The sequence below is a fragment of the Neovison vison genome, chromosome 1 (assembly GCF_020171115.1).
Source record: "Neovison vison isolate M4711 chromosome 1, ASM_NN_V1, whole genome shotgun sequence".
NCBI lineage: Eukaryota > Metazoa > Chordata > Mammalia > Carnivora > Mustelidae > Neogale > Neogale vison.
The window spans coordinates 250,207,817-250,233,275 of NC_058091.1; the positions used below are offsets into that span (position 1 = coordinate 250,207,817).

General features: G+C 38.9%; 1 protein-coding gene across 1 annotated transcript in view; it reads right to left on the reverse strand.

Annotated features, from left to right (window-relative positions):
- Nucleotides 1-24,847, reverse strand: part of CCDC192 (coiled-coil domain containing 192) — a 171,422-nt gene extending 146,575 nt beyond the window's left edge. Inside the window, exons 1-2 of the mRNA XM_044228135.1 lie at nt 24,827-24,847; nt 24,470-24,577 (exon numbers count right to left, since the gene is read on the reverse strand). Coding sequence (XP_044084070.1) covers nt 24,470-24,577; nt 24,827-24,847 — 129 coding nt within the window. The remainder of the gene's footprint in view (nt 1-24,469; nt 24,578-24,826) is intronic.
- Nucleotides 24,848-25,459: the final 612 nt, after the last annotated feature.

Genomic DNA, 25,459 nt, shown 5'->3' on the forward strand with positions numbered 1-25,459 from the left:
TTACCCAAAAAGGCAGACCATTTTAGAACTATTATATAATATGAAAATACATCGGTGAATAAAAATGACATTAATAATTTACTGGGTGCTAACTACTTATCAAGCCCTCTGCAGAACCTTTTGTTTTCACTTTTATTTATCTCAGTTCTGCTTCCTACCCATTTTGCAGGTAAGGGAATTCAATAAGTTCAGTAAAGTTGTGTAAGTTTGTTCTTTGCCCAAGGGCAAAGCAAGTAAGTGTTGGAACACAAGCTTTCAGCAGCAGACATTGGATCTGAGTCCCTAAACCCAAATTTGACCCCAACTCCTAAAGCAGGGCCTGAGAATCATGAAAACCCCATTCCCTTTGCTGCTGATTGGTTCAGGAATCAAGGTCTAAACCAATTAGAGTCTGGTTTTTCTTTGGCCACAGTTAAGTATGTGAAGAGAGGTGAACTAATTTGCACCCCTCACACTGCACAGGAGGAAATTTGATGATTTGGAGAAGGATTTTCTCTTACCTACCAGATATGAATGCTACTGTCATCATCCTATAAACATCAAGGAAACCAGTATATGGTAAAGCAACACTCTGATTAAAGGGTGGACAACATTATTGAAATGTTTTCTCAAATAATCTTGAAGCTCATCCTACCTTGGACTCACTGAGAGTGAGCTAATAAGTTTCCTTATTGTTTAGAAATTGAATTTTTTGTTACTTGTTACCATAAGCCTTCTTTTGGTATACTAATTGATTCCAAAGTTCCAAGCTCTTGGCCAAATAAGTCAAGTCTATGGAACAGCAGGTGTAATTAACATTTATTTAGTAGCTATAGCTTACCATGAATTCTGCGGGGTGCTTCTTGACATAAGTTACCTTAGTCCATTGTTCAAAACTCTATAAGGAGTTTTGCTTTTATTTTTTGTTAATTATCACAATTTTAAAGAATGAGGAACTAGATACTTTTTGGAGTGAATTAGCTTGCCCACAGCTAATAAGAAGAGGTTGGATTTGGGTCTACATTGGTCTGCCTCCAACTTTGGGTTCTGTATTATATCCAAACCCCCTAATGCTAGGGCTGCCTGCTCAGATGAGGCCTATGATCTGAGCGCCACCCCCCTCCATCCTCCCCTAACTACATGACCCTCAGCATTCTTTCTCAGCATGTTTACCTATTTACCTGAAAGAAATTTATTTTCTTTCATTCTAAGACCTGAGAACTGTGTCCTAAGATCTTGCTTCTTTTTTTCATAGACATCAATACCATCTTTTTTCTTTTCCTCTGTCTGAATACCCCTTTGACTCAGGTATATTTACCTCACGCTTAGCTTTCCTCTAAGGAATTTTGACTGGTAGTCAAGAGATCTATGTTTTAGTCTCAATCCTACAACTCACTAACACTAGGACCTTGGTAACCATAATAGAATTTTACGTGCTACTTTGCTCTATTTTTATAGGGTATTTCTCCAGTCATATGTATTCAAACTAGATATAATTCCCTAGAAGGATGAATGGAGAATTCTGTCAAAACTTACAATACGTAGTCAAATTGGCTGGGAAAAAGCTTTGCTAAGATCATTCTATTTATTAACTTTGTAAACTTAATTCTCATATGTATGTACCATCACCTTACAACAGCAGAATAAAGGAATTTTATTTTTTCTTCCACATATAGATACATTGGGGGCAAGAATTAATAATTTCCTGTTGCATTCCCTTTTATAGTGGTGAAAATGTTTATCAGCTTAAGACAATATTTCTGAGCTCTCTTTGAAAATAGCCTGTCAAATAAGACTGAAAATCCAAAAGGATAGAAGAAAAAAGAGATGGGAGGTAAAATGAAATAAAATAAACGTTAGACATCAGAGGGTTTTTTTTTCCTCTCTCTAAATTTAAGCACTGCCTGAAAGACTGTGCTCTATTGCTGAGTCACAACATGTTAGTTGCCATTTTGAATTTATGCCCTTATTTAGATGGGGGTTTTAGGGCTTTTTAAAGTCTGATTTTTCAATTCAGGAAGCCTTTAGGAATGCTGCCTAAATTCAAATTCAAATTATGACACAGAAAAAAAAAAAGCATCAAAGTAAGTAAGAGGAAACCCAAAGTTACCCTACAAGATATCATAATTGAATTTTTAAACTCTGGGGACTTTGGGCATTGCTTCTTTTTTGTTGCTTTCTTTTCTTTTTTCATAAAAACCACTTGGTTTTACAGAGTAATTGTTCTGGGGAGCATGGAGACAGTTTAGTCCAATTAGTGTCAGTATCTGCTTACAGAAAGAGAGTAGAAATATATATCTTCTTTAAATGACCAATTTTCATATATCCTAATAATCCACTTTGCTGAAACAGGTTCACATGGTATTGGAATGCTAATGTTCAATTTCTGACTCTTTTTGACAAACAGGTACCTTTCCTTCTGCCTGTGGTTTTAACAAGTTTGGAGGCAATAGATGACTTTAAAAGTATGAATAATATTTGTGTTAAGAATTATAGAAAACAGGCAACATCCATATTATACCTTTGAGGCTATGTAAATACACTAAAAATAATCAATTTCCAATATTTATCCCAATGTTCCATAAAAGAGCATTAAAGAAGTATTATAATATAGCTAAAAGTGAAAGAAGGTAAATTTTATCCATTGTGCAGTTGATTGACAGGGTCAAAGGGTACTGATATACTTTAGAATTGTTTTTTTTTTTTTTTTTTTGACAAGAAAACCATGGGTATTTATCAAATACAGAAGTACTTAGTCAGCCACCACTACAACTCCCCAGAGCTTCACATACATCCTCCCTGTAAGCCGGAGATTATCCATAGTGGTTAAAGCAAAACAACTTGGACTTCACCGAAGATGGCAGAGTAGGAAGCTCCAGGAATAGGTCCTTCCACTTAAATAAGTATTGAGCTGGCAAGACCTGGTAGAACCAACCATTTCAAACTCTGGAGTCTAGTAGAACACCTGCAGCATCCCAGTAAATAATGGATGAAGAAAGAGACTGGCACTCCAGGAAATCTCTGTCAGGTCACCTTGCTAACTATAGAGATAATGGAACAGGAGACTTCGATGATCATACATGAGAAGAAATATAGTCTTGGAAATTAATTTGGAAAAGTAACCAAACAAATATGCAACTACAGTCCTTGACAAGCAACAGCAGCAATTCTTGGTTTAAGGTCAGGAAAGAATCTGATTTCCAGAGTTATCACAAGGCAGTATTCAAAATGTCTAGTTCTCAACAAAAAATTACAAAGCTTACAAAGTAAAGTATGGTGCATTTACCAAAAACAAAACAAAACAAAAAATCCCCACAACACACACACACAAAAACCACCTTGATGATAACTGTACTGGAAGAAACTCAGACATTGGACTTTTGGACTTACTAGACAAATACTTTAAATCAAGTATGTTAAATATGCTCAAAGTGGTGAAAGAAACCATGGAGAGGGAGAAAGTAAAGGAAATCAGAAAAATGACTTATGAGCAGATAGGAGATAGGAATAAAATAATAGAAATTATAAGAAAAAAAACAAGTAAAAATTCTGAAGTTGAGAAGCAAAGTAGTTAAAATGAAAAATTCTCTGGAAGAGTTGAAGAGCAGATATAAGCAGGCAAACAAAAGAATCGCAAACTTGAAGGTAGAGCAACTGGAATTACCTGGTCTGAGGAGCAGAAAGAAAAGAATGACGAGAAAGGAATGGACTTAAGGGACCTCTGGGACACTAAACAAGGCATACTGCCATACACATTATAGAAGCAAATAACTAAAAAAGATGCAAAAAACCAAAAGTGAATCAAAATGGTATACTAGGAAAAATGAAGCACAAAAGAAGGCAGCATTGGAGGACTTGAGGAAAAAAAGATGTAAGATTTATAGAAAACAAATAGTAAAGTAGCAGAAGTATGTGCTTCTTTATCAGGAGTACTTGAAAGTAAATGGTTGAGGGGGTGGCTGAGTTGGTTGAGTATCCTCCTCTTGATTTTGGCTCAGGTCATGTTCTTGGGGGTCCTGAGATTGAGCTCCACCCAAGTCAGGCTCAGTGCTCAGCGTGGAGTCTGCTTGTCCCTCTCCCTCCTCTCTTCACCATGCTTTCCCTCTTTCTCACTCTCTGAAATAAATAAATCACATCTCTAAAAAATAAATAAAAGTGAATGGTTTAGACTCACCAATTAAATGACAGAGAATTGTGGGATGGATGAAAAATATTATCCAACTATATGCTGCTTACAACAGACTAACTTCAGACTATTTGAAGAAACAAATAGGTAGAAAGTAAAAAAAAAAAAAAAAAAGGAAAAAGATATTCCATGCAAATAGTAGCCAAAAGAGAGCTATGGTGACAGATAAAATAGATGCTAAGTCAAAATTAGCACCAATTACAAAGAAGAGTATTATATACTGAGAGAAGTGTCAGTTCATCAAAGGTACAAACATACATGCATCAAACAACAGAACCACCCCAAATATATGAAAAAAAAATTTGACAAAATTCAAGCGAGGGATAGTGGCAGTAAACAGTAATAGAATAGAGTAGAACTGTAATAGAATAGTATAGAATAGAATAGACTTTAATACCATACTCTTAATAATGGATAGATCATCTAAGGAAATGGACTTAAACAACATTTAAAACTAACTAGACTTAACAGACATATATAAAGACAAATCAGGAACATCAGCAGAATACACATTCTTCCCAAGTGCATTTAGAACATTTTCCAGAATAGCCCCTATGTTAGACATAGTGTTAGAAAGATTGAAATGATACAAAGTACTTTCTGCAACCAGAATGGAATGAAGCTAGAAATCAGTAACAAAAGGAAAACTGGAAACTTTGAAAATGAATGGAAATAAACAACACATTCTTGAAGAGTAAGTGAGTCAAAGAAGAAATCACAAGAGAAATCAGAAAGTACTTAGACAATAACAAAATCAAAGAAACACATCAACAATAATACAATAATAGTAGGGGACTTTAACACTCCCCTCACTGAAATGGACAGATCATCCAAGCAAAAGATCAACAGGGAAATAAAGGCCTTAAATGATACACTGGATGAGATGGACATCACAGATATATTCAGAACATTTCATCCCAAAGCAACAGAATACACATTCTTCTCTAGTGCACATGGAACATTCTCCAGAATAGATCACATCCTCGGTCCTAAATCAGGACTCAACCAGTATCAAAAGATTGGGATCATTCCCTGCATATTTTCAGACCACAATGCTCTGAAGCTAGAACTCAACCACAAAAGGAAGTCTGGAAAGAACACAAATACATGGAGACTAAACAGCATCCTTCTAAAGAATGAATGGGTCAACCGGGAAATTAAAGAAGAATTGAAAAAAATCATGGAAACAAATGATAATGAAAATACAACGGTTCAAAATCTGTGGGACACAACAAAGGCAGTCCTGAGAGGAAAATATATAGCGGTACAAGCTTTTCTCAAGAAACAAGAAAGGTCTCAGGTACACAACCTAACCCTACACCTAAAGGAGCTGGAGAAAGAACAAGAAAGAAACCCTAAGCCCAGCAGGAGAAGAGAAATCATAAAGATCAGAGCAGAAATCAATGAAATAGAAACAAAAAAAAACAATAGAACAAATCAACCAAACTAGGAGCTGGTTCTTTGAAAGAATTAATAAAATTGATAAACCCTTGGCCAGACTTATCAAAAAGAAAAGAGAAAGGACCCAAATAAATAAAATCATGAATGAAAGAGGAGAGATCACAACTAACACCAAAGAAATACAAACTATTATAAGAACATACTATGAGCAACTCTACGCCAACAAATTTGACAATCTGGAAGAAATGGATGCATTCCTAGAAACATATAAACTACCAAAACTGAACCAGGAAGAAATAGAAAGCCTGAACAGACCCATAACCAGTAAGGAGATTGAAACAGTCATTAAAAATCTCCAAACAAACAAAAGCCCAGGGCCAGATGGCTTCCCGGGGGAATTCTACCAAACATTTAAAGAAGAACTAATTCCTATTCTCCTGAAACTGTTCCAAAAAATAGAAATGGAAGGAAAACTCCCAAACTCATTTTATGAGGCCAGCATCACCTTGATCCCAAAACCAGACAAGGATCCCATCAAAAAAGAGAGCTATAGACCAATATCCTTAATGAACACAGATGCAAAAATTCTCACCAAAGTACTAGCCAATAGGATTCAACAGTACATTAAAAGGATTATTCACCACGACCAAGTGGGATTTATCCCAGGGCTGCAAGGTTGGTTCAACATCTGCAAATCAGTCAATGTGATACAACACATCAATAAAAGAAAGAACAAGAACCATATGATACTCTCAATAGATGCTGAAAAAGCATTTGACAAAGTACAGCATCCCTTCCTGATCAAAACCCTTCAAAGTGTAGGGATAGAGGGCACATACCTCAATATCATCAAAGCCATCTATGAAAAACCAACTGCAAATATCATTCTCAATGGAGAAAAACTGAAAGCTTTTCCACTAAGGTCAGGAACACGGCAGGGATGTCCATTATCACCACTGCTATTCAACATAGTACTAGAAGTCCTAGCCTCAGCAATCAGACAACAAAAGGAAATTAAAGGCATCCAAATCGGCAAAGAAGTAGTCAAATTATCACTCTTCGCAGATGATATGATACTCTATGTGGAAAACCCAAAAGACTCCACTCCAAAACTGCTAGAACTTATACAGGAATTCAGTAAAGTGTCAGGATATAAGATCAATGCACAGAAATCAGTTGCATTTCTCTACACCAACAACAAGACAGAAGAAAGAGAAATTAAGGAGTCAATCCCATTTACAATTGCACCCCAAACCATAAGATATCTAGGAATAAACCTAACCAAAGAGGCTAAGAATCTATACTCAGAAAACTATAAAGTACTCATGAAAGAAATTGAGGAAGACACAAAGAAATGGAAAAATGTTCCATGCTCCTGGATTGGAAGAATAAATATTGTGAAAATGTCTATGCTACCTAAAGCAATCTACACATTTAATGCAATTCCTATCAAAGTACCATCCATCTTTTTCAAAGAAATGGAACAAATAATTTTAAAATTTATATGGAACCATAAAAGACCTCGAATAGCCAAAGGGATATTGAAAAAGAAAGCCAAAGTTGGTGGCATCACAATTCCAGACTTCAAGCTTTATTACAAAGCTGTCATCATCAAGACAGCATGGTACTGGCACAAAAACAGACACATAGACCAATGGAACAGAATAGAGAGCCCAGAAATAGACCCTCAACTCTATGGTCAACTAATCTTCGACAAAGCAGGAAAGAATGTCCAATGGAAAAAAGACAGCCTCTTCAATAAATGGTGTTGGGAAAATTGGACAGCCACGTGCAGAAAAATGAAATTGGACCATTTCCTTACACCACACACAAAAATAGATTCAAAATGGATTAAGGACCTCAATGTGAGAAAGGAATCCATCAAAATCCTTGAGGAGAACACAGGCAGCAACCTCTTCGACCTCAGCCGCAGCAACATCTTCCTAGGAACATCGCCAAAGGCAAGGGAAGCAAGGGCAAAAATGAACTTTTGGGATTTCATCAAAATCAAAAGCTTTTGCACAGCAAAGGAAACAGTTAACAAAACCAAAAGACAACTGACAGAATGGGAGAAGATATTTGCAAATGACATATCAGATAAAGGACTAGTGTCCAAAATCTATAAAGAACTTAACAAACTCAACACCCAAAGAACAAATAATCCAATCAAGAAATGGGCAGAGGACATGAACAGACGTTTCTGCAAAGAAGACATCCAGATGGCCAATAGACACATGAAAAAGTGCTCCATATCACTCGGCATCAGGGAAATACAAATCAAAACCACAATGAGATATCACCTCACACCAGTCAGAATGGCTAAAATCAACAAGTCAGGAAATGACAGATGCTGGCGAGGATGCGGAGAAAGGGGAACCCTCCTACACTGTTGGTGGGAATGCAAGCTGGTGCAACCCCTCTGGAAAACAGCATGGAGGTTCCTCAAAATGTTGAAAATAGAACTGCCCTATGACCCAGCAATTGCACTACTGGGAATTTACCCTAAAGATACAAACGTAGTGATCCAAAGGGGCACGTGCACCCGAATGTTTATAGCAGCAATGTCCACAATAGCCAAACTATGGAAAGAGCCTAGATGTCCATCAACAGATGAATGGATCAAGAAGATGTGGTATATATACACAATGGAATACTATGCAGCCATCAAAAGAAACAAAATCTTGCCATTTGCGACAACATGGATGGAACTAGAGCGTATCATGCTTAGCGAAATAAGTCAAGCGGAGAAAGACAACTATCATATGATCTCCCTAATATGAGGGAGTGGTGATGCAACATGGGGGCTTAAGTGGGTAGGAGAAGAATCCATGAAACAAGATGGGATAGGGAGGGAGACAAACCATAAGGGACTCTTAATCTCACGAAACAAACTGTGGGTTGCTGGGGGGAGGGGGGTTGGGAGAAGGGGGGTAGGGTTATGGACATTGGGGAGGGTATGTGCTTTGGGGTAAATTGGAAGGGGAGATGAACCATGAGAGACTATGGACTCTGAAAAACAATCTGAGGGGTTTGAAGTGGTGGGGGGGGTGGGAGGTTGGGGTACCAGGTGGTGGGTATTATAGAGGGCACAGTTTGCATGGAGCACTGGGTGTGGTGAAAAAATAATGAATACTGTTTTTCTGAAAATAAATAAATTGGAAAAAAAAAAAAAAAGAAAGTACTTAGACACAAAAGAAAAGAAAAACACAGTCTCCAGGGACTCTATCCCAGGACTCCAGGATCATGTCTTGAGTCAGAGGAGGATGCTTAACCAACTGAGCCACCCAAGTGCCCAAAAAAGTGTTGAACTTCAGAGAAGTGGTGGTCGCACAACCTTCTGAAATCCATTCAATGCCCCTGAACGGTGTCCTTCAAGATGGTTAATTGTGTGCTATATGAACTTCACCTCTGTAAAAATACAATGGCTTTCTAGTCAGCTCTCAGTGGTCATGAAAATTATTAGCATCACACCATTTCATGGAATGCTATTAGGAAAAAAAAAAATGACAAAATTGGATTGACTGCTTTCAGTTTAACTTAATAAACACAGATCTCAGGGTCGAGTCCCGCTGCCCTGAAATCGAACTGTCATTCTATTTTTCTCTTAGTAAAGTGCATTTCCTCTTCTCTGAGATACTATTATGCTCTATTCTTTCCTCAAATATCATTTCTTACGTTCTCTTTCCTCAAAATTCCACTCCCACCCCTCAGCCCCAAAGGACCACCTCATCAATAATTTACTGAAAGAACAGAAGCTGCCAGAAGGCTGCTCCCTCCCCTTCCCACCAGCCAGGATATGAACCTTACTGCAGCAGACACTGCTTATTCATTTCCCAACAGCTTACCTATTTATCCCTTGCTACCAGGCACCCAATTTGGATTTGCTTTAGTAGCCATGTGTTTAGGGGAGCTTGGCCTTGTCTAGTCCCAGGGAATGAATCACAATTAAACTAAGCCAGCTATGTTGGTCTCATTCCCAGGTATAAAAGATTATTTTAGGCCTGGGCCTGCACCCAGGAGAGGCCTCTGGAGCCCCAGGAAAAGGATTTTACCAGATTTTTTTTTTAAAGACACACAGGAGGAAGTACATCACTTTCTCTTGGTATCTTTTAACTGCATTTCATTCTTGAAATTGCAGCACATCTCCTACAAATATGGCACCGGGGATAGTGGAGTGAGAATGGGTAACACCTGTGTTCTTGGTGACATTCTTGAGCCACTGAATTAACCAATGTTGGAACTGCTTCACATTAAAACGTATTCTTCCATGCTGGCCTTACTACATTACTTTAATTGGATTTCTGTTTCTAAGAGGGGAAGGCATCCTTTATTACACAAATGGAGAATATATTCTTCTAACAAAGCCCAGCACTTTCAATAGGCTTTGAATCCCACCTCCTTGATCACAAAGCCTTCAGCCCTGTCATTTCCCCCCCCACCCCTCCCCCATCCATTTCTGCATTATCTATCTCACCCCTTCTGGTTGGTTTTGGTTAGCATGTAAACATGTTAATAGTAATTCTCATGAACAAAAGATGTCCACTGACAGCCTAAAATAATGGCTTTTCTTAAAATAATTGCCTTACCTACACTGTTGTCACTTTCTTAGAATATTCCCACTCTTCTGTTTAAAAGAAAAAAATATTGGCTTATGTAATTGGGGAGCCAGAAGTAGATTTTGGTTTCACTCCCAGCTAGATGTACAAACTCAGAAGAAGCCATCATACTCTGTCTCTTTTTACCTCTGTATCTGGTATGAATTGGCCTTATTATTTCCCAGTGCAGACAAGCTTTCTTCACACAGTAAGGGAAAAAAAAAATGTTACCCATAGCTTTCCAGGTTCGTGACCTCAATGGTAAGACAGTTTGTCCTCCAGTAACACACTGAACAAGGACTCTTTCTGGCCCATCTTAGTTAATATGACTTCCCCAGGATTAGTCCTTATGATCAGGGAAATTGTATATCATAAATGGCTAGAAAAAAAATAATGGACTAGACTAGAATCTAGGTCATGTGCTCAATGATCATTTCTTTGACTATAAGTGACAGCCACAGAATTATTATAAGATTGGAGCCAGGAAAGACATTTCTCCAGAAAAGTTAGACACAAAACCAGAGGCCAATTAAATTAAAGTCAAGGCTCTGGATATTAAGCACAGTTATACTGTGGTCATAAGAATATGCATTTCCCACAGTGCTCCAGCACAGGATGAAGTGTCTATTCTCCATGAGTCCAAAAAGGCACTCACCCCTCCCCCAAAAGGAGATAACCAGGAGTTATATCAAGTTACTGCATCTAGCTCCACATGTAGATCTCCAAATTATGAGTATTCTACCCTGAGTCACATGTAGATGACATTCATCATGACATAATGCCTAAGGATTTAATAAAAAAAAATACCCTCCCTAAAAAGAGCACAGTCATAATTTAATTCCCCTTTTAAAGAAATGGAAAAGGGGAAACAAGATACAGTTGTCACTGACCATTGCAAACACCACATAGTACTGGCCAGTGATAACAAGGCCAGTCCTGACTGTGCAGTGAGTGACGTTTCTGATGGGTTTGAGTCTGCTTCTAACCTCTGGGAACCTTCTATGTCCTTTTCTTCCATGGCCATTGTCAAGAAAAAGGCTAGAGGGTATTCCTTTGGGTGGGGGTGGGGGTGTACTGAATTCGAGTTTCAGGTATGTCACCAATTCCTCTTTTTGTCAGAACCATTTTGGTTATGTTACAGAAATCCAATGCAAACTAGCTTAAAGAGAGCGTAAGCTGGTTTCTTAACTAGGAAGTAGAGACACCTCTATGTCCTGAGTCTTAAATCAGATTCTCAGAATTCTCTCACTTCACCATCCTTGGTGTGCCCTCTCTTTCTCTCTCAAACTATACGAAAAAACTTCCCAGGCACTGAATTATTTCTCTTCTAATCTCTCTTCAGTTGCCTTCTGCCCTCTACTAATCTACGGACACTGATCTTACCAACGATACTTATGATCCTCATTTTACCAAACATAATGGACAAGTTTCTAGTCATCTTATTCAACCTCCCAGTAAAATGTTATAAATCTGAGTCCTCCATGCCTCTTAAAACACTCTTATGGTTCTCTGGATTTCTTCTTGATTCTCAGTTTCCTTGGTTACATTTTTTTTTTTCTTTTACTTCTCTAAATATTGAAACCTAAGAGTTGGGTCTTGGGCTCAACTGTGTCCCTTATCTATGCTCATTCTCTAGCTGATCTCATTCAGTACCATAATTTAAACATGTTGGTTACTCCCATATTTTAAATGTATAACCACTTAGCTTCAACTAATATGTATATATACCCAACAACCGACTTAATAGTGCCACCTGAATGTATATGAGGCATCTGAAAATTAATGTATTAAAAATGGACTCCTCATATTTTATACATTCCCTAGACTTCCTTCTCATAATAAATGGAATGACCTATCCAGTATGTGTAACCCACAAATACAGTTAAAACTTCTCTTTCTCTCATCATCTACCCAATCCATCATAGAGTGTGGTTATAAAAACCATCCCATTAATTAATGTGAATTTTCACATTTATCTCCTCTCATTATCTTTTCTCCTAGAACTCCTACACAACCCATACACATACATATAGCAAATAATATTTCAAGAAAGGTTCCCGGTGTCACTAAACAATAAACTGAGTCTTGACAAACCTTGTAAAACTTATACTAGAGAGAAAGGAGTGATCTCATTCAAAAACAAAAGTTTTCCTTGTCAAAAATGCTCTGAAAGCTGATCTGGACTAGTACTAAAAACTGTGAAATATTTTGGCAATAAATAATGGAGGTAGGCACTTTAAAAATTACCTATTCAACCTGTGGAATGGACAGGCACCCCTCTGTCTGAGCATACATTTAGTTCACAGAACTGAGTTTGTCTTGTTTCACTTTTACCGTTGAAAGCAAACAACACATTCCTCATCCTACCACCATCCTAGACAAAACAGACTTTTACATTTATTAATATCTCTGCCTTTACAAAGTTATTTCTAGCCATTTCTAGGTTCATGCACATCTTAAAATAGACTTCCGAAGGCCTATAATTTGGAAGTGTAGTTAACTCTGTATTAGCTTGCTAAGATTACTATAAAACTAGGGGGGGCACCTGGGTGGTTCAGTAGGTTAAGAAGCTGCCTTTGGCTCACGTCATGATCCTAGAGTCCTGGGATCTAGCCCTACATTGGGCTCCTTGCTGAGCAGGGAGTCTCCTTCTCCCTCTGCCTGCTGCTCTGCCTACTTGTGTGAGCTCTCTCTCTCTCAAATAAATAAATAAATAAATAAACTATATGCCTTAAACATCATAAATTTATGTCTCACATTTCTGGAAGCTAGAAGTCCAGGATCAAAAAGTTAGTGGGGTTGATTGCTTCTAAGAGGTATAAAGAATCTCTTCTATAACTCTCCTCTGGATTCCGGTGATTTGCTGGCAATCTTTGACATTCCATCTCTTGTAGAAGCATCACCCTGGTCTCTGCCTTTGTCTTCATGTGACTTTCTCCCTGTATGTCTGTGTTTAGGTATCTACTTTTTGTAAGGACACCAGCCATGTTGGATTGGGGCCCATCTTACTCCATTATGTCCTCATCTTAACAAATTACATCTGCAACAATCCTGTTTCCAAAAACAAAAACAAAAACAAATCCTATTCTGAGGTCCTGGGAGTTAGAACTTCAACATTTGAATTTGGAGGGGGCACAGTTCAACCCATAACACCCCCAAGTTGTTCAGGGAAAGAAACTCTGAGTAAAAAAGGAACATTTAAGCTCTAAGTGAAAACAGAGAGAAATATTTACCAAAAGATCAATCAATAATTGAACTATCAAGTCCCAGGCATAGAAATTCCTAAGATTTCTTTAATCTCCAAAAAACTCTCTGTGTCTTATCAACAGATAAGAATATCAGAGAGAAATGAGACATGGGGAAAGTTAGGCAATTTATCATTGACTTGGATATAAAGGTCAAATGCTTGGAAGTAAACATCAAAAAGCAATAATACCAGGTTCAGAGAAATTAAAGTCAACAGCTCTTAGTGGCCGAGGACTCATTCCTAGGTTACACCCAGTTGATCCAAGTTCCAGCACATTCTCAGAGCACTTTCACACAACGGGACACAGACTCCCCCTGCTGGTCGGACTCAGCTTTGACTCTGCTCTCTGGCTTGGGGGAAGTCATTCTGCCGTTCTAGAGTTTCTTCCCCTCAAACATCTTCAATGTCTAGCTTCATACAGCACAGCCGGATTCTGATACCTGCTCTATGTTCAATCTTTGGTGTAGCATCTGGGAAACCTCTGCTTGTTAAAGAATGATAGTAGAAAAGGCCAATAACATGTTAGTAGTATTATGCAAATAGTTTTGACTTTGAATATCTCCTAAAGAGTATCAAGGACTGACCTGCCACTGTGCATCCATTCAGTCATGGCAAGAGACTTGCATTTATAGAACTCCAAGTTTAAACATTAAACGGTTCCTGAGGTTAATAAATGAGATCTTCATACAAAACACATGGTCATCCAAAATTTTCTCCAGGAAGACTCTCCTTGAAAAGTGGGGAGGAGAAAAACCTATTGCTAAAATGTGGATTAAGGCTCTGATATAATATCAAAGGACTACAATATTCAGAAGATATAACTGAGGAAATCTAAATTACAAGGCTTTGAGAAGAATCCAGACCATACAAGGCGTAACTTGAGCCTACATAGAGCCTTTCAGAGGAAATGAATCACCTTTAATATTTATTGATTCAAATATAAGGTAGTTGGGATAACCCCTGATCACCCAGTCACCTAAAACTTGGGATCTGTCTTGATTATTACTTTTCCATTAATCAAACACTAAATCCAACTGTTAAATATTTTTTGTCTCTATCTTCTCCTCAGAACTAATAGGCAGTTATCATTTCCAAATGGGATTTTTGAAAGAGCCTACACACCAATGTGCCTGACTCTGGTCACTTCACAGATATGTTCATCTTAGCCTCCTCAGTGTTTTCTAAGTGCAAATATTAATATGCTCCCATTTAATGGCTCCCCCATTATCCATAGGTTGACTCAAATTGCTATTTTGGAAGGGCTATGAACTTTGACACCAGAGAAATAAGTGGTTGGATTTGAACTTGATTTGAGACTCAGAGAAGTCACTCTCTAAACTTCTTCCTTGAGGCACACTGTATAGCAGGATAATTACAATTGATGTGGAAATGGGAGATGGATTATGAGTACCTAGGAAGCCTATCTGACCCCAAACTGAAAGAAGAAGAAAAGCATTTTTGAGGAAGCAGCATCTAATTGAAGATCTGAAAACAGGAGTTGGTTGGGATTTTGTGGATAATGGGAAAGAGGATAAGAGGAAGTAGTGAGAGAAATTCTAGGCAGAAGCAGAATGAAAAGGATGTATGAAATACAACTTGACTGTGAGGAACAAAGCCTTTCGTTTTTTCTTAAATGAGAAAAAGGTAAGAGAGAATATTGTACACTCAAGGAATCAAAAGTGGTATAATGCAGATAAGCAGTGAGTGTTTTAAGAGGAAACTGAAGGAACAAGTAGGGACTCGGACCAACAGTGATTGTAGGATCAGTTAAGGAATATAGATTTGACCCTGATGGTAAAAGGCAACTAATTTAGGAGTTAAGCCAAGGAGAAATATGTGTTGTGGAATCTTCCCTCTGGCTGTAGAGTTGAAGAGTCATTAAACAAGGGCCATAAAGAAAGTTTCTGCTATTGGTGGCCCGAACAAGAGCAATGATGGTAGCGATAAAGAAGAGAAGATGGATTCAAGAACTCCTTGAGAGGCATCATTCATAGTACTTAGCAATTGACTGGATGTGTGGGATGAGGAAAAGACAAGAATCAAAGCAGCAGAGATTTCTGATATGAGTCACAGGGTGGCTGGGGACCCCTGTCCCAGTCTTAGGGGATGTGGGAGAAGAAATAGTTTTGAAGCAGGAAGCTAATGAACAGGTAGAGCTTGAGTTGAATGAGAACTTTGGTGGTACTATTCAGTAGGTAGTTGGATATTCCATTCTGGGGTAATGAGGAAGATCAGGACTTATGATGAAGAGGTGATTCTTGGCAGACTTTGAGCCCTTAGGGCTGGTCACCAAGGAAGAATGTCTAGGAAGAGTAGATAAGAGGACTGCAAACCCATGAAAGAGTTTCATTTGCAAAATGGGGATAAGATTTCCCAGGGCCTTCAGAAGAAATGCATGAGCCAACATACCCGGAAGTACCTAGCAAAATGCCTGGGTCACAGCACAGGTTTAATAAATATTTACTGAATGAATAAATGATTAATTGATATAATGCATATACCTAATTTACTAATTTCCTTGCAGAGATTAAGGAACGTGAGAGTTAGTTTGCCATCTCTGAGAAAGCTTGTAAAGAAAATGTCTATGCAAAAAGACACCTGCTTTTATCACCAGAGCCATGACTCATAAGGGACAAGGCATTTTGGCTTTTTCTTAGACAAGAAAGTCACATTTATTAGCGCGCAGTCAGCTATTTAAAACTGACCTCTGTTTGATCTTGACATTTACAAGCAAAAGGAAGTCTTTAGTTATGTAACAGGCCAGCAGTCCATGCATCCCGCCTGTAACAACAATAGCAACAGAAGCCCATTTGTCATTGTGCCTGACTCCATTCAAAACAACACATCTCTTCACTAGCTTGTCTTTTTTCCCTTGCATTCCCTTAAGCTCTCAATTAATGCCCAGCAATCCAGGAGGGTAAAAATTGGCACCTGCTTAGATAAGAGTGTGTATGTGTGTGTGTGTGTGTGTGTGTGTGTGTGTAAAAGAGGGAATTCTGCCATAAACTCAATGAGAACAAAAGTGTTAAATGAAGTTCCCAGTAACTAGGTTTCATGGTGATAAGGAAACCCATTCCAGGTCAAACAGACTGCTTGTGACTTTATGGCATTAAAGTAGACTTCCAAATAGACTGGAAAACAAAAACTCATTCACAAAAACTCATGATTTCAGATTGGCATGTCAAGCATAATTTCTGAGCATTTGCAGAAATGAATACTCCTACCAAGGGCACATTACTTATTTCAAATAAACTTGACATCAAGGGATCTACTGTTGCATTTAAACAAAGAAAAAAGAACCAGAACATTTTTGGGGGGCAAGCTCAGTATGTATCAAGTCACTTTTAGCCACTCATACACATATTTAGCATCTAAAAATTTGCTGAAGGTCTTTATTTTTTTTCTATTCCCATACTTAAGGGAAATATTGACTACTAAGAAGCAAATAATGGGAGTTTATTTTAGAGCCTTAGGTAAAATTTGATAAATAATGTTGGATTATTAGAGTCAAACGTAGTCTTTTTTTTTCTTTTCTTTTTTTGTCTTTGTGCTTGTTTGCTTACTTGCCATACTAAATGCTTAAGGTAAATCAGGTAGAAGAGTCATTCAGTTTCCAGCTATGATATAAGTAAGAGAGGTCCACTGTGCATCTCACAGTAAAAAAGGATTAGTAAAGGACCCAGAAGACCAAATCTAAATTCCCTCTCAAAAATTTTTGTGGGATTTCCAACCAAAAGTATCTACTAAAAGTCACGGAGTTATAGAGCAATGGAATGGAATTGAGAGTCTACAGAATCATGCATCTGTAAACCATTGATTTTTGATAAGGCTGTCAAGACCATTCGGTGGAGAAAGAGCCGCCTCTTCAACAAATGGTACTGGGAAAACTGGATATCCCATGCAGGAGAATATGGAAGTTACCTGGACAAAGCACCAAGTGCAAAGGTATGGTCAAGGGGTTGGATGAGCTAGGCAGAGATCACTATTTGCCAACCTAGTATCTATTTTCCCCTCCTTAGAAGAATCCCCATACTCTTTGGGTGGCAATGCACCCAGCTAAGTATTCATTTTCTTAGCCTCCACGTAAATAGCAGTGGTCAGTTTGAGAAAAGTTCTTAAAAGTTCTTGAAAGGGGCTGCACAGCTGGCAGTTGTCCTTCCCTATTTTGCATCTGCTTTTTGCTTCTTCATGCTGCCTGACATGTGAATAGAATGGCTGCAGCAGGGCACCTGGCTGGCTCGGTCGGTTAATCGTCTGCCTTGGGCTTAGGTCATGATCCCAGGGTTGCGGAATTGAGTCCTGCATCAGGCTCCCTGCTCTGCAGGGAGTCTGCTTCTCTCTCTGCCCCTTCTCTCAATATCTCTCCTCTCAAAACGGCTGCAGCAGGTACATGTTGGATGCTGAGAGCAGAAGCCGTGTTCGTGAATGCATGGAGAGACATAGCCCAGGCTTTTGAGTGTTGTGAAGCAGCTACCACGCCTGACCTGGGCTGCCTGTGTCCTGACTTACATTATATGAATGAAAAATAAACATCTACTTGTTTTGGCCACTCTTTGGGGGGATTGTTTGTTTTATGTTCCCAAGACTAGTCCTAACTGACTCAATCAGTTCTGTGCCACTGGGACACAAGACAAGGTTGAAGAGGACCTCTCACCCACAGACTGGGTTAGGACTAGAACTTCACTTCAACTTAGAGTGGGAACTGTGAAAAATGCAAATTGGCGGCCCCCACCCCAGATCTAATGAAATAGAAACTCTGAGGGTAGGGCCCAACAATCAATGAACTCTCCAGGTTCTAGTCTGGAGATAAATTTTTGTTCAGTGCTGCTTGAGCGGGAAACTTCTTTTAAGTGGCATTGGCTTATGACTGTGTGTTCTTAACAATAGGGACTGTGACTTTAAAAGCCCTTAGGTTCTAATGTCAGCTCCACCATTATTAATTGTATGATTTTGGGCAAATGACTTAATGTCTTTGAGTCCCATGTTCCTCCTGGGGCTCATCATAATTGTGGCCCTCCTAGCATTCTTGTGTAGGTTAAATGAAGCATCTGTACATCTAAACCCACTACCCAGAACACTGTAGGTGCTTAATAAATATTAGTTCCTCTACTCAGTGACTACCATTTACAGTGCATTGCAGGGCTCTGGCACAAGGTATGCATTCTTGTGGGATTGCTTAGATACCCTACCCCACATCCATCATCCCCCTTTCACACTTTATCTCCATTATTGCTTCTGTTATTTTTTAAGATGGATGTTAATGTTAGGGAGATACCAGGGAGCGAAAGTAAGGGAAAGCAGTCTTTTTTAAATGTAACATAACTGATCAAGTTTGCTACAGTCAGGATACAAGAAGGCCCTGTTACCAGTTTTATTTAGGGCCTTTAGAAATGTCCTTCTTATCAGGTAAGGGAAAAATTATGCATAGCTGGCACATGAGCTGTTACTAAGAAGGAAAAAAAAAAAGGCTCACACAAGCTTTTTCCAAAAACTGGGAAATACTACCATATTCTTCTCCATTGAAATGTCTCTGTATCCTGAGGAGTATCAGCAATAATTCTCTCTTTATGGAAACAAAAAAGGCAAAGTTAACTCTATGCTGCAGAACACCATAACGGGGTTCCTTGTTGTGGCTTGTCTATGTCTCATTCCTACTGGGAAAAACAATGCTTTAAAAAAAAAAAAAAAGGTCAAGTTTCCCACCAAGCTTCCCACCTCCTAGCTCTTGCATCAAATTATGCCTCTTTCCCAACTAGTGTGTAATAATATTTTGTAACTAATGTAACTAATATTTTGCTAGGTACTATATCCTATGACACCTGAAGCTAAATCTGACTATGTAGTTGTTACTGGCTTTACCTCCTTGGCGAAGGAATTACTACAAATCTTCCCTGCTCCCCAGTTTCCCCCCTAAAACCCTGAAATGACCACATCCCAGCGCTGCCCATTCAGCTCCCATGTGGAGCAAAATCAGAGAGTAGGAAGAAACAGAAGACCCAAGAGATGAAGTAGAAAGGATGAACAAGGGGAAAGTATTCGGGTCCCTTTACCACATGAATAGCTTAGAAAGAGTAAAAGAGAATGCTGGATCCTCAAATAGCCAAGCTAGGACAAGGGGCATGGAGTGGGAGGGGAGCTCTCCTGCAGGAAAGATTCTAAGGTTGTGAATGCTGAAGAAGTGCTGTGTTACAACTTAAGTGTCTTGCAAACACTTTGAGAGACACCAGCAACGATGAGAAAGTCCTTATACACACACACACACATACACACACACACATTAGCCCATGATACATGACACAGAGGATGGTACATATTTTTGTTACAACTCCTGAAAGTAGAGATGAATGAAACTTTGTTGAAAAACTACTAAAAGTCAGATATCCCTCTCATTTAAACTTCACAACTGCCTTTGAAACAAGTATGTTTACCCCCCCACTTTTAGTATTTTTTAGATTTATTTATTTATTTGAGGGCTTTGGGCAGAGGGAAAGAGAGCATCTCAAACAGATTCCCCGCTGTGCGCAGACCCCCCCCAAAGTCACAGGGCTCCATCTCACAACCCTGATATCAGGACCTGAGCTGAAATCAAGAGTCAGACACTTAACTGACTGAGCCACCCAGGTGCCCCCACCCCACTTCCAGATATGACAGCTGCCTGAGACTTGGAGAGATTATGTGAATTGCTCACCTTCGTTAAGCAAGCAAGTAGTGGAGCCTGAGCTCTCCTGGGTCTGCTGCTACGAGCTGGGAACCAGAAGCTGCTAATGAATGAGAGAGACATGGCCCAAAATTGTGGCCAAAGGAAGTGTCTCGGGAACTTCCCTGCTGAGTCCCTCTGCACTGGGGAAACCTCTGGATCTGTGCTCCATTGTCAAACTCTGGGCTTTCCTGAGACTCTCTTAGCATGAAAAGCATTGGGATCCCAGCACAGAAGCAGTTAGGTCTATTTGTTCGGTCATAAACTACAGCCCACCGAAGCCCATTTCTTCATCTTCTCATTGTACTAGTGCTAGAAGCCAGCACACATGAAAGAACTGCTTTTTATGGTTTTCTCCAGAGACCTTTTTATTCTTCCTTCTCTCTACTCCTCTAACACTTTCCTTTGTTTCTACCTGCCCCTCCTGGTCCTTTATCTACTACCAAAATTTCCAGACATTTCCTCCCACTGATCTCAACCTGTAGAAATATAATCAAGTATTTTCTTTCACAAGACTTGCTAATGATGAGTTATTTATTGTATTACCTAGGATAGGTGTTTGATTCTCATGGCCCTTTCTTATTCTGGCCCCCTGGGTTGTTGCAAAATTTTTACAGCTATAAATAGCTCAGACTATAAATCTTAATTGCAAGTTGTACTGATCTCATATTGTGTTAATTTTGACAACAGAGACATTACAGCAGAGAAATAAAGAAAAATTTGTTAGCTAGAGGAAAACCAACAAAGAATTCTGTTTACTGTATGATGTCGCAGAGGAAGTGGGCGCAATCTTCTTATTTCCTCACTATTTGTAGGTTTCTTCTTCATAGTGAACCAGCAGAGAACTTGCTGGACCTTGCTGACCTTAGAAACGTTCAGTGCAAGTAAACTGAGGCACAGGACCAATAGATTCTTAGTGCAGATGAAACCTTGGGCACCTTTACTTTCCATTCTAAGTTAATTTTATGTTCTAGTCTAAGGCAAAGCCAGAAAGTAACAATTTATCTAACAGTGAAATTTACTCTTTACCCAAAGACGGTATCAACTATTGACAATACCATGTTCCACTCCTTGGTTCCAGCACAAATCTCTGTCCTCACCATCTCCTCTGCTTCCCCTACCTGTTTCTAGCCTACCAGGCCAGACTCCCTGGCTAATATTCAGCCATAGGGCTGACAAAATGATTTGGATTACCAGTGAACACCAGCAAGCATTTCCCACCATCCTTGTAACAAGTCCTAAATTAATAATATTTAAAAGAAGATTTAACATGTATACATGGATACTGACAGAAATATTCCTACACACACACACACACACACACACACACACACATACATCATTGTCTTAAATATTAGTGACAGCTTCTCTTTTTGCAATCACTTAGTGGCACAGCCTGCTAAGGAAGACAGTGGCACCCAGTGGACAAATGTTTGATTGTTTGACACAGGTGTTCCATTTTGAAATATTCTCATTATCTTAGCCTTAAGAAAGGTCAGTTGCCCCCCTTGCCTTTTCCTGTTCTTCTGCCATCACATTTTTTAAAAAATATCTCCTGAATTTAAAAATAGAGGGAGAGGGGAATGTTCTTAAACTTTTTATCTGTTCAAGAATAAGACTAAGCTACAATACTGAAGAAAGCAAAAATTTTAGGATTAATTCCTCTGAGAATAGTGTCTCTATTTGATTAACCTTTTCAACTATAATAGAGACAGCCAAATCTAATAAAGTACTCAATTTAATTAAAAACGTAACATTCAAAATGCCTATAATGTGTGTGTGTGTGTTTTTTTTTTTAACATATCATACCTTCCTTTTCTACAAACCATTACCAACTTCCGATCAAAATCACATGGTTAGGCAAATTTGGCAACTCCAAAAGCAATACTTCAGGAAAACAACACATACAGACCCTGCAATTTAGTGCTATTGTGCAGTCTATCTAAAGTCATACAGATGGCTGTTTTCACTCACTAACTCTTTCAATGATTCTTTTGGTTGTGAGTTACTTGGGTACAGAAGCCCTCCTTTTATGTCTTTCTTCTCCAAACACCTAACCAGCATCTTACTCATTGTAGGTACAAAGAAGTGGAGTAAAATCCAGTTTCCATTTTATATATTTAATCTGCTAAATAATCAAAAAAATGGAGTAATTGTTTGATATTACAGATGACATCATCAAGCTAAGAATCTTCAGTATTAGGGGCTAACTGTATTAGATAAAAATATTTTAGGGGTACCTGGGTGGCTCAGTTGGTTCGACATCTGCCTTTGGCTCATGTCATGATCTCAGGGTCTAGGATCAAGTCCCACATCGGACTCCTTGTTCAGCGGGGAGTCTGCTTCTCCCTCTCCCTCTGCACCCCCAACCCCACTTCTGCTTTTCTCTCTCAAACAACTAAAATCTTCAAAAACACATACTTTATAAAAAACAAAAGAGATGAGTGGTGAATGGGTGAATCAAATTTTAGTGGTTTAAATGAGAAATTATGAAAAGACATTCGATTGCAAAATCTTCTCAGTGCAACTAATCGGGACGGGGGTGCCCTGTTTCTGTTAGCCATTCAAACTTTCTCCCAAGTTTGCAGGCTCTGGTTCATTAGCATAATCTTTATAATTCATAATTTTGCTATAGTTTGAGACTTGTTTTTGTTTGGTTTAGAAGAAAGACCCGTTGGTAAGCCAGGGTTAGGGCATGTGGCTAACAAAGAAACTTTTCCAAATGGGTCTGGGCCTAGGGCAACACCCTTTATTTCATTGACATAAATTTTTCATCAATCATACTTGGTCAGTAAACAAAAAACATATCCCAAGTAAGAGATGCAGTTTTTTGGTAAATTGGAAAAAGAAATGGAGGCCATTTGCATGTGTCACCACATTACATGTTAATTATATTTCTTTTTTTTTTTAATTTTTTATCTTTTATTTTTTATAAACATATATTTTTATCCCCAGGGGTACAGGGCTGTGAATTGCAGGGTTTACACACTTCACAGCACTCACCAAAGCACATACCCTCCCCAATGTCCATAACCCCACCCCCCTTCTCCCAACCCCCCTCCCCCAGCAACCCTCAGTTTGTTTTGTGAGATTAAGAGTCCCTTATGGTTTGTCTCCCTCCCAACCCCATCTTTTTCTTATAACACAGGCACATCTCTCCTACTTTCCGCCAAAAAATTCTTATAAAACTTTTATGCAATCCAATTTTGCTAGACAGACCTTGTTATGAAAAGAAAACTTAAAATTGTTTTTCATAATAATATACAACAAAAATATACCAATTCATGATAAATCAATAAACGTTTGTAACATTTCTGTCCTTTTTCCTCCACGGTGATCACCGGAAGTGGATCACGAGACTCCAGGTAGTTTTGCCCCTGGGGCCAAGCCTCCCTGATCTGGCAGAAGGGCAAGAGTGACATTCGGCTTTGCGGTATGCACTGTGCAATTTGCAAAGCACAATACTGGGAAAACGGTCCAGTCCCTGGTCTGAGCTTTGCTGATACTCATAGTAAGTGTCTCTGGGAGCAGAACTCTGCTGTGGATGCAGGTCTCCACTAGCGGGTCCAACACTGCCCACTTTCAGGTTGGCCTCCACAGCTCCTGTAGGTTTTAAAAACCCAAGAGGGAAGCCCGTATTTGAAAAAACTTTATTTCCTTAGATAATTTGAGAAAATTTCTCCAGTGTGGTTCCTGTAGGTTTTCTCTTACCTTTGGGATTATCTGTATATAATGCAAATACACTTTACTGATTCAGGAGAGCCACTGGCTTAAGACGGCTTCCCTACCACATGGGCTAGACGGAATGGAATTCAAAATAGAAATGTAAAAGGAATTTTAAAAGCTGGGAAGGTCCATAAAGATTAAAGTATTGTTATATCTAAAATGAATGAAGTCCTCTGTGTGTGTGTGTGTGTGTGTGTGTGTGTGTATCAATAGGTGGAGAGGTCAAAACACAGATTGATTGATTGATTGATTGATTGATTTACCTTGAGTATAGTTGACACAAACGTTACATCATTTTCAGGTGTCCAACATAGTGATTCACCATCTCTACAGGCTGTGCTATGCCACTGCAAGGGTGGCTACCACCTGTCATCATACTGTACTGTCACTGGCTTGACTACCTATGCTGTGTTTTTTATTCCCATGACCTATTTGTTCCATACATAGAAGCCTGTAGCTCCCCCTCCCCTTCACCCATTTTGCCCATCCCCTGACCCCCTTTTCTTCTGGGAACTGTCAGTTTGCTCTCTGTATTTATAGATCCGTTTCTGGTTTTTGTAAAACATGTATTTAGACTCACACTCGTTCTACTGAATGCTTGACGAAAATATATTTCTAGTCTGAATGACAGGTATTACCTGTTCAGATAAGGATTTAGCCTTTTCTTCTGCTTCCTTCAGGCAAATCTCCAAGGCCTCAAGTTGAGCCAAAGTAAATGCCATCTGTCCAGTTTCCAGGGACACTTTCTTTAAAACAATAATCAAGTATTACTTTTTGATATGGATAGCTTCCTAAATGTATCTTAAGCAACTTTATGGATTAAGGACAGGGTTAATAAACTCATACAAATCATCTTTTCTTCAACAGAGTAATAAAACAGTGAAATGTTATAAAAAACAATAGTCTTACTTAACAGTTTAATGTATAACGGGAGGGTAAAAAGCACATATTAAAGTATGACAACGCATGACTTCGGAAAGTGAGACTAAAATTACCCACACTGGAATTTGGTTCATCTGCAGCTTTTTGTTCTTGATACAAACAGAACTTCCCTTCAAGAGGCCAGAATGAGAATTTCACATTTCTAATGAGAGCTATCACCTAGAATGCCTTTATTTTTAGCATTCGCCTATCCTGAGGAACAGAACCATGTGAACATAGAGAAGCTGGTTTCCTCTGATCATCACTTCCTTATCACAAGTGTCATTAAAGCAAAGAAACCACACGGTTTAGAATCAGATGATTCTGGCCTGGAATATGGCTAAGATGACTGGAATCAGCAAATGTAGAGAGACTTTGCCTCTCCAAGTTTTTCTGCAGTTGATCTTTCTCATTGCCAAGCAGAAGAGTATACATTGGTATGGAAGTATCAGTTACAGGCCCTGCTGAGACTAGAGTACTTCCTGACGACTCTGGCTATCTTGACAATTAATTAGTAATTAAACAGCAATGTGAAAACTTGAAAAGGGAGACCTCATACGTGCTAAGATTATGACCTTCCTCCAACCTTGTGTGTGTCCTGTACTCTTGTGAATGCTCGGGCTCCTATAGTTGCTTCCAATTAACCCCATAAAGGAAAGAACTGTGTTCATTCCTTTCTTTTCCTTTTTTCTTTTCTCTCCTTTTCT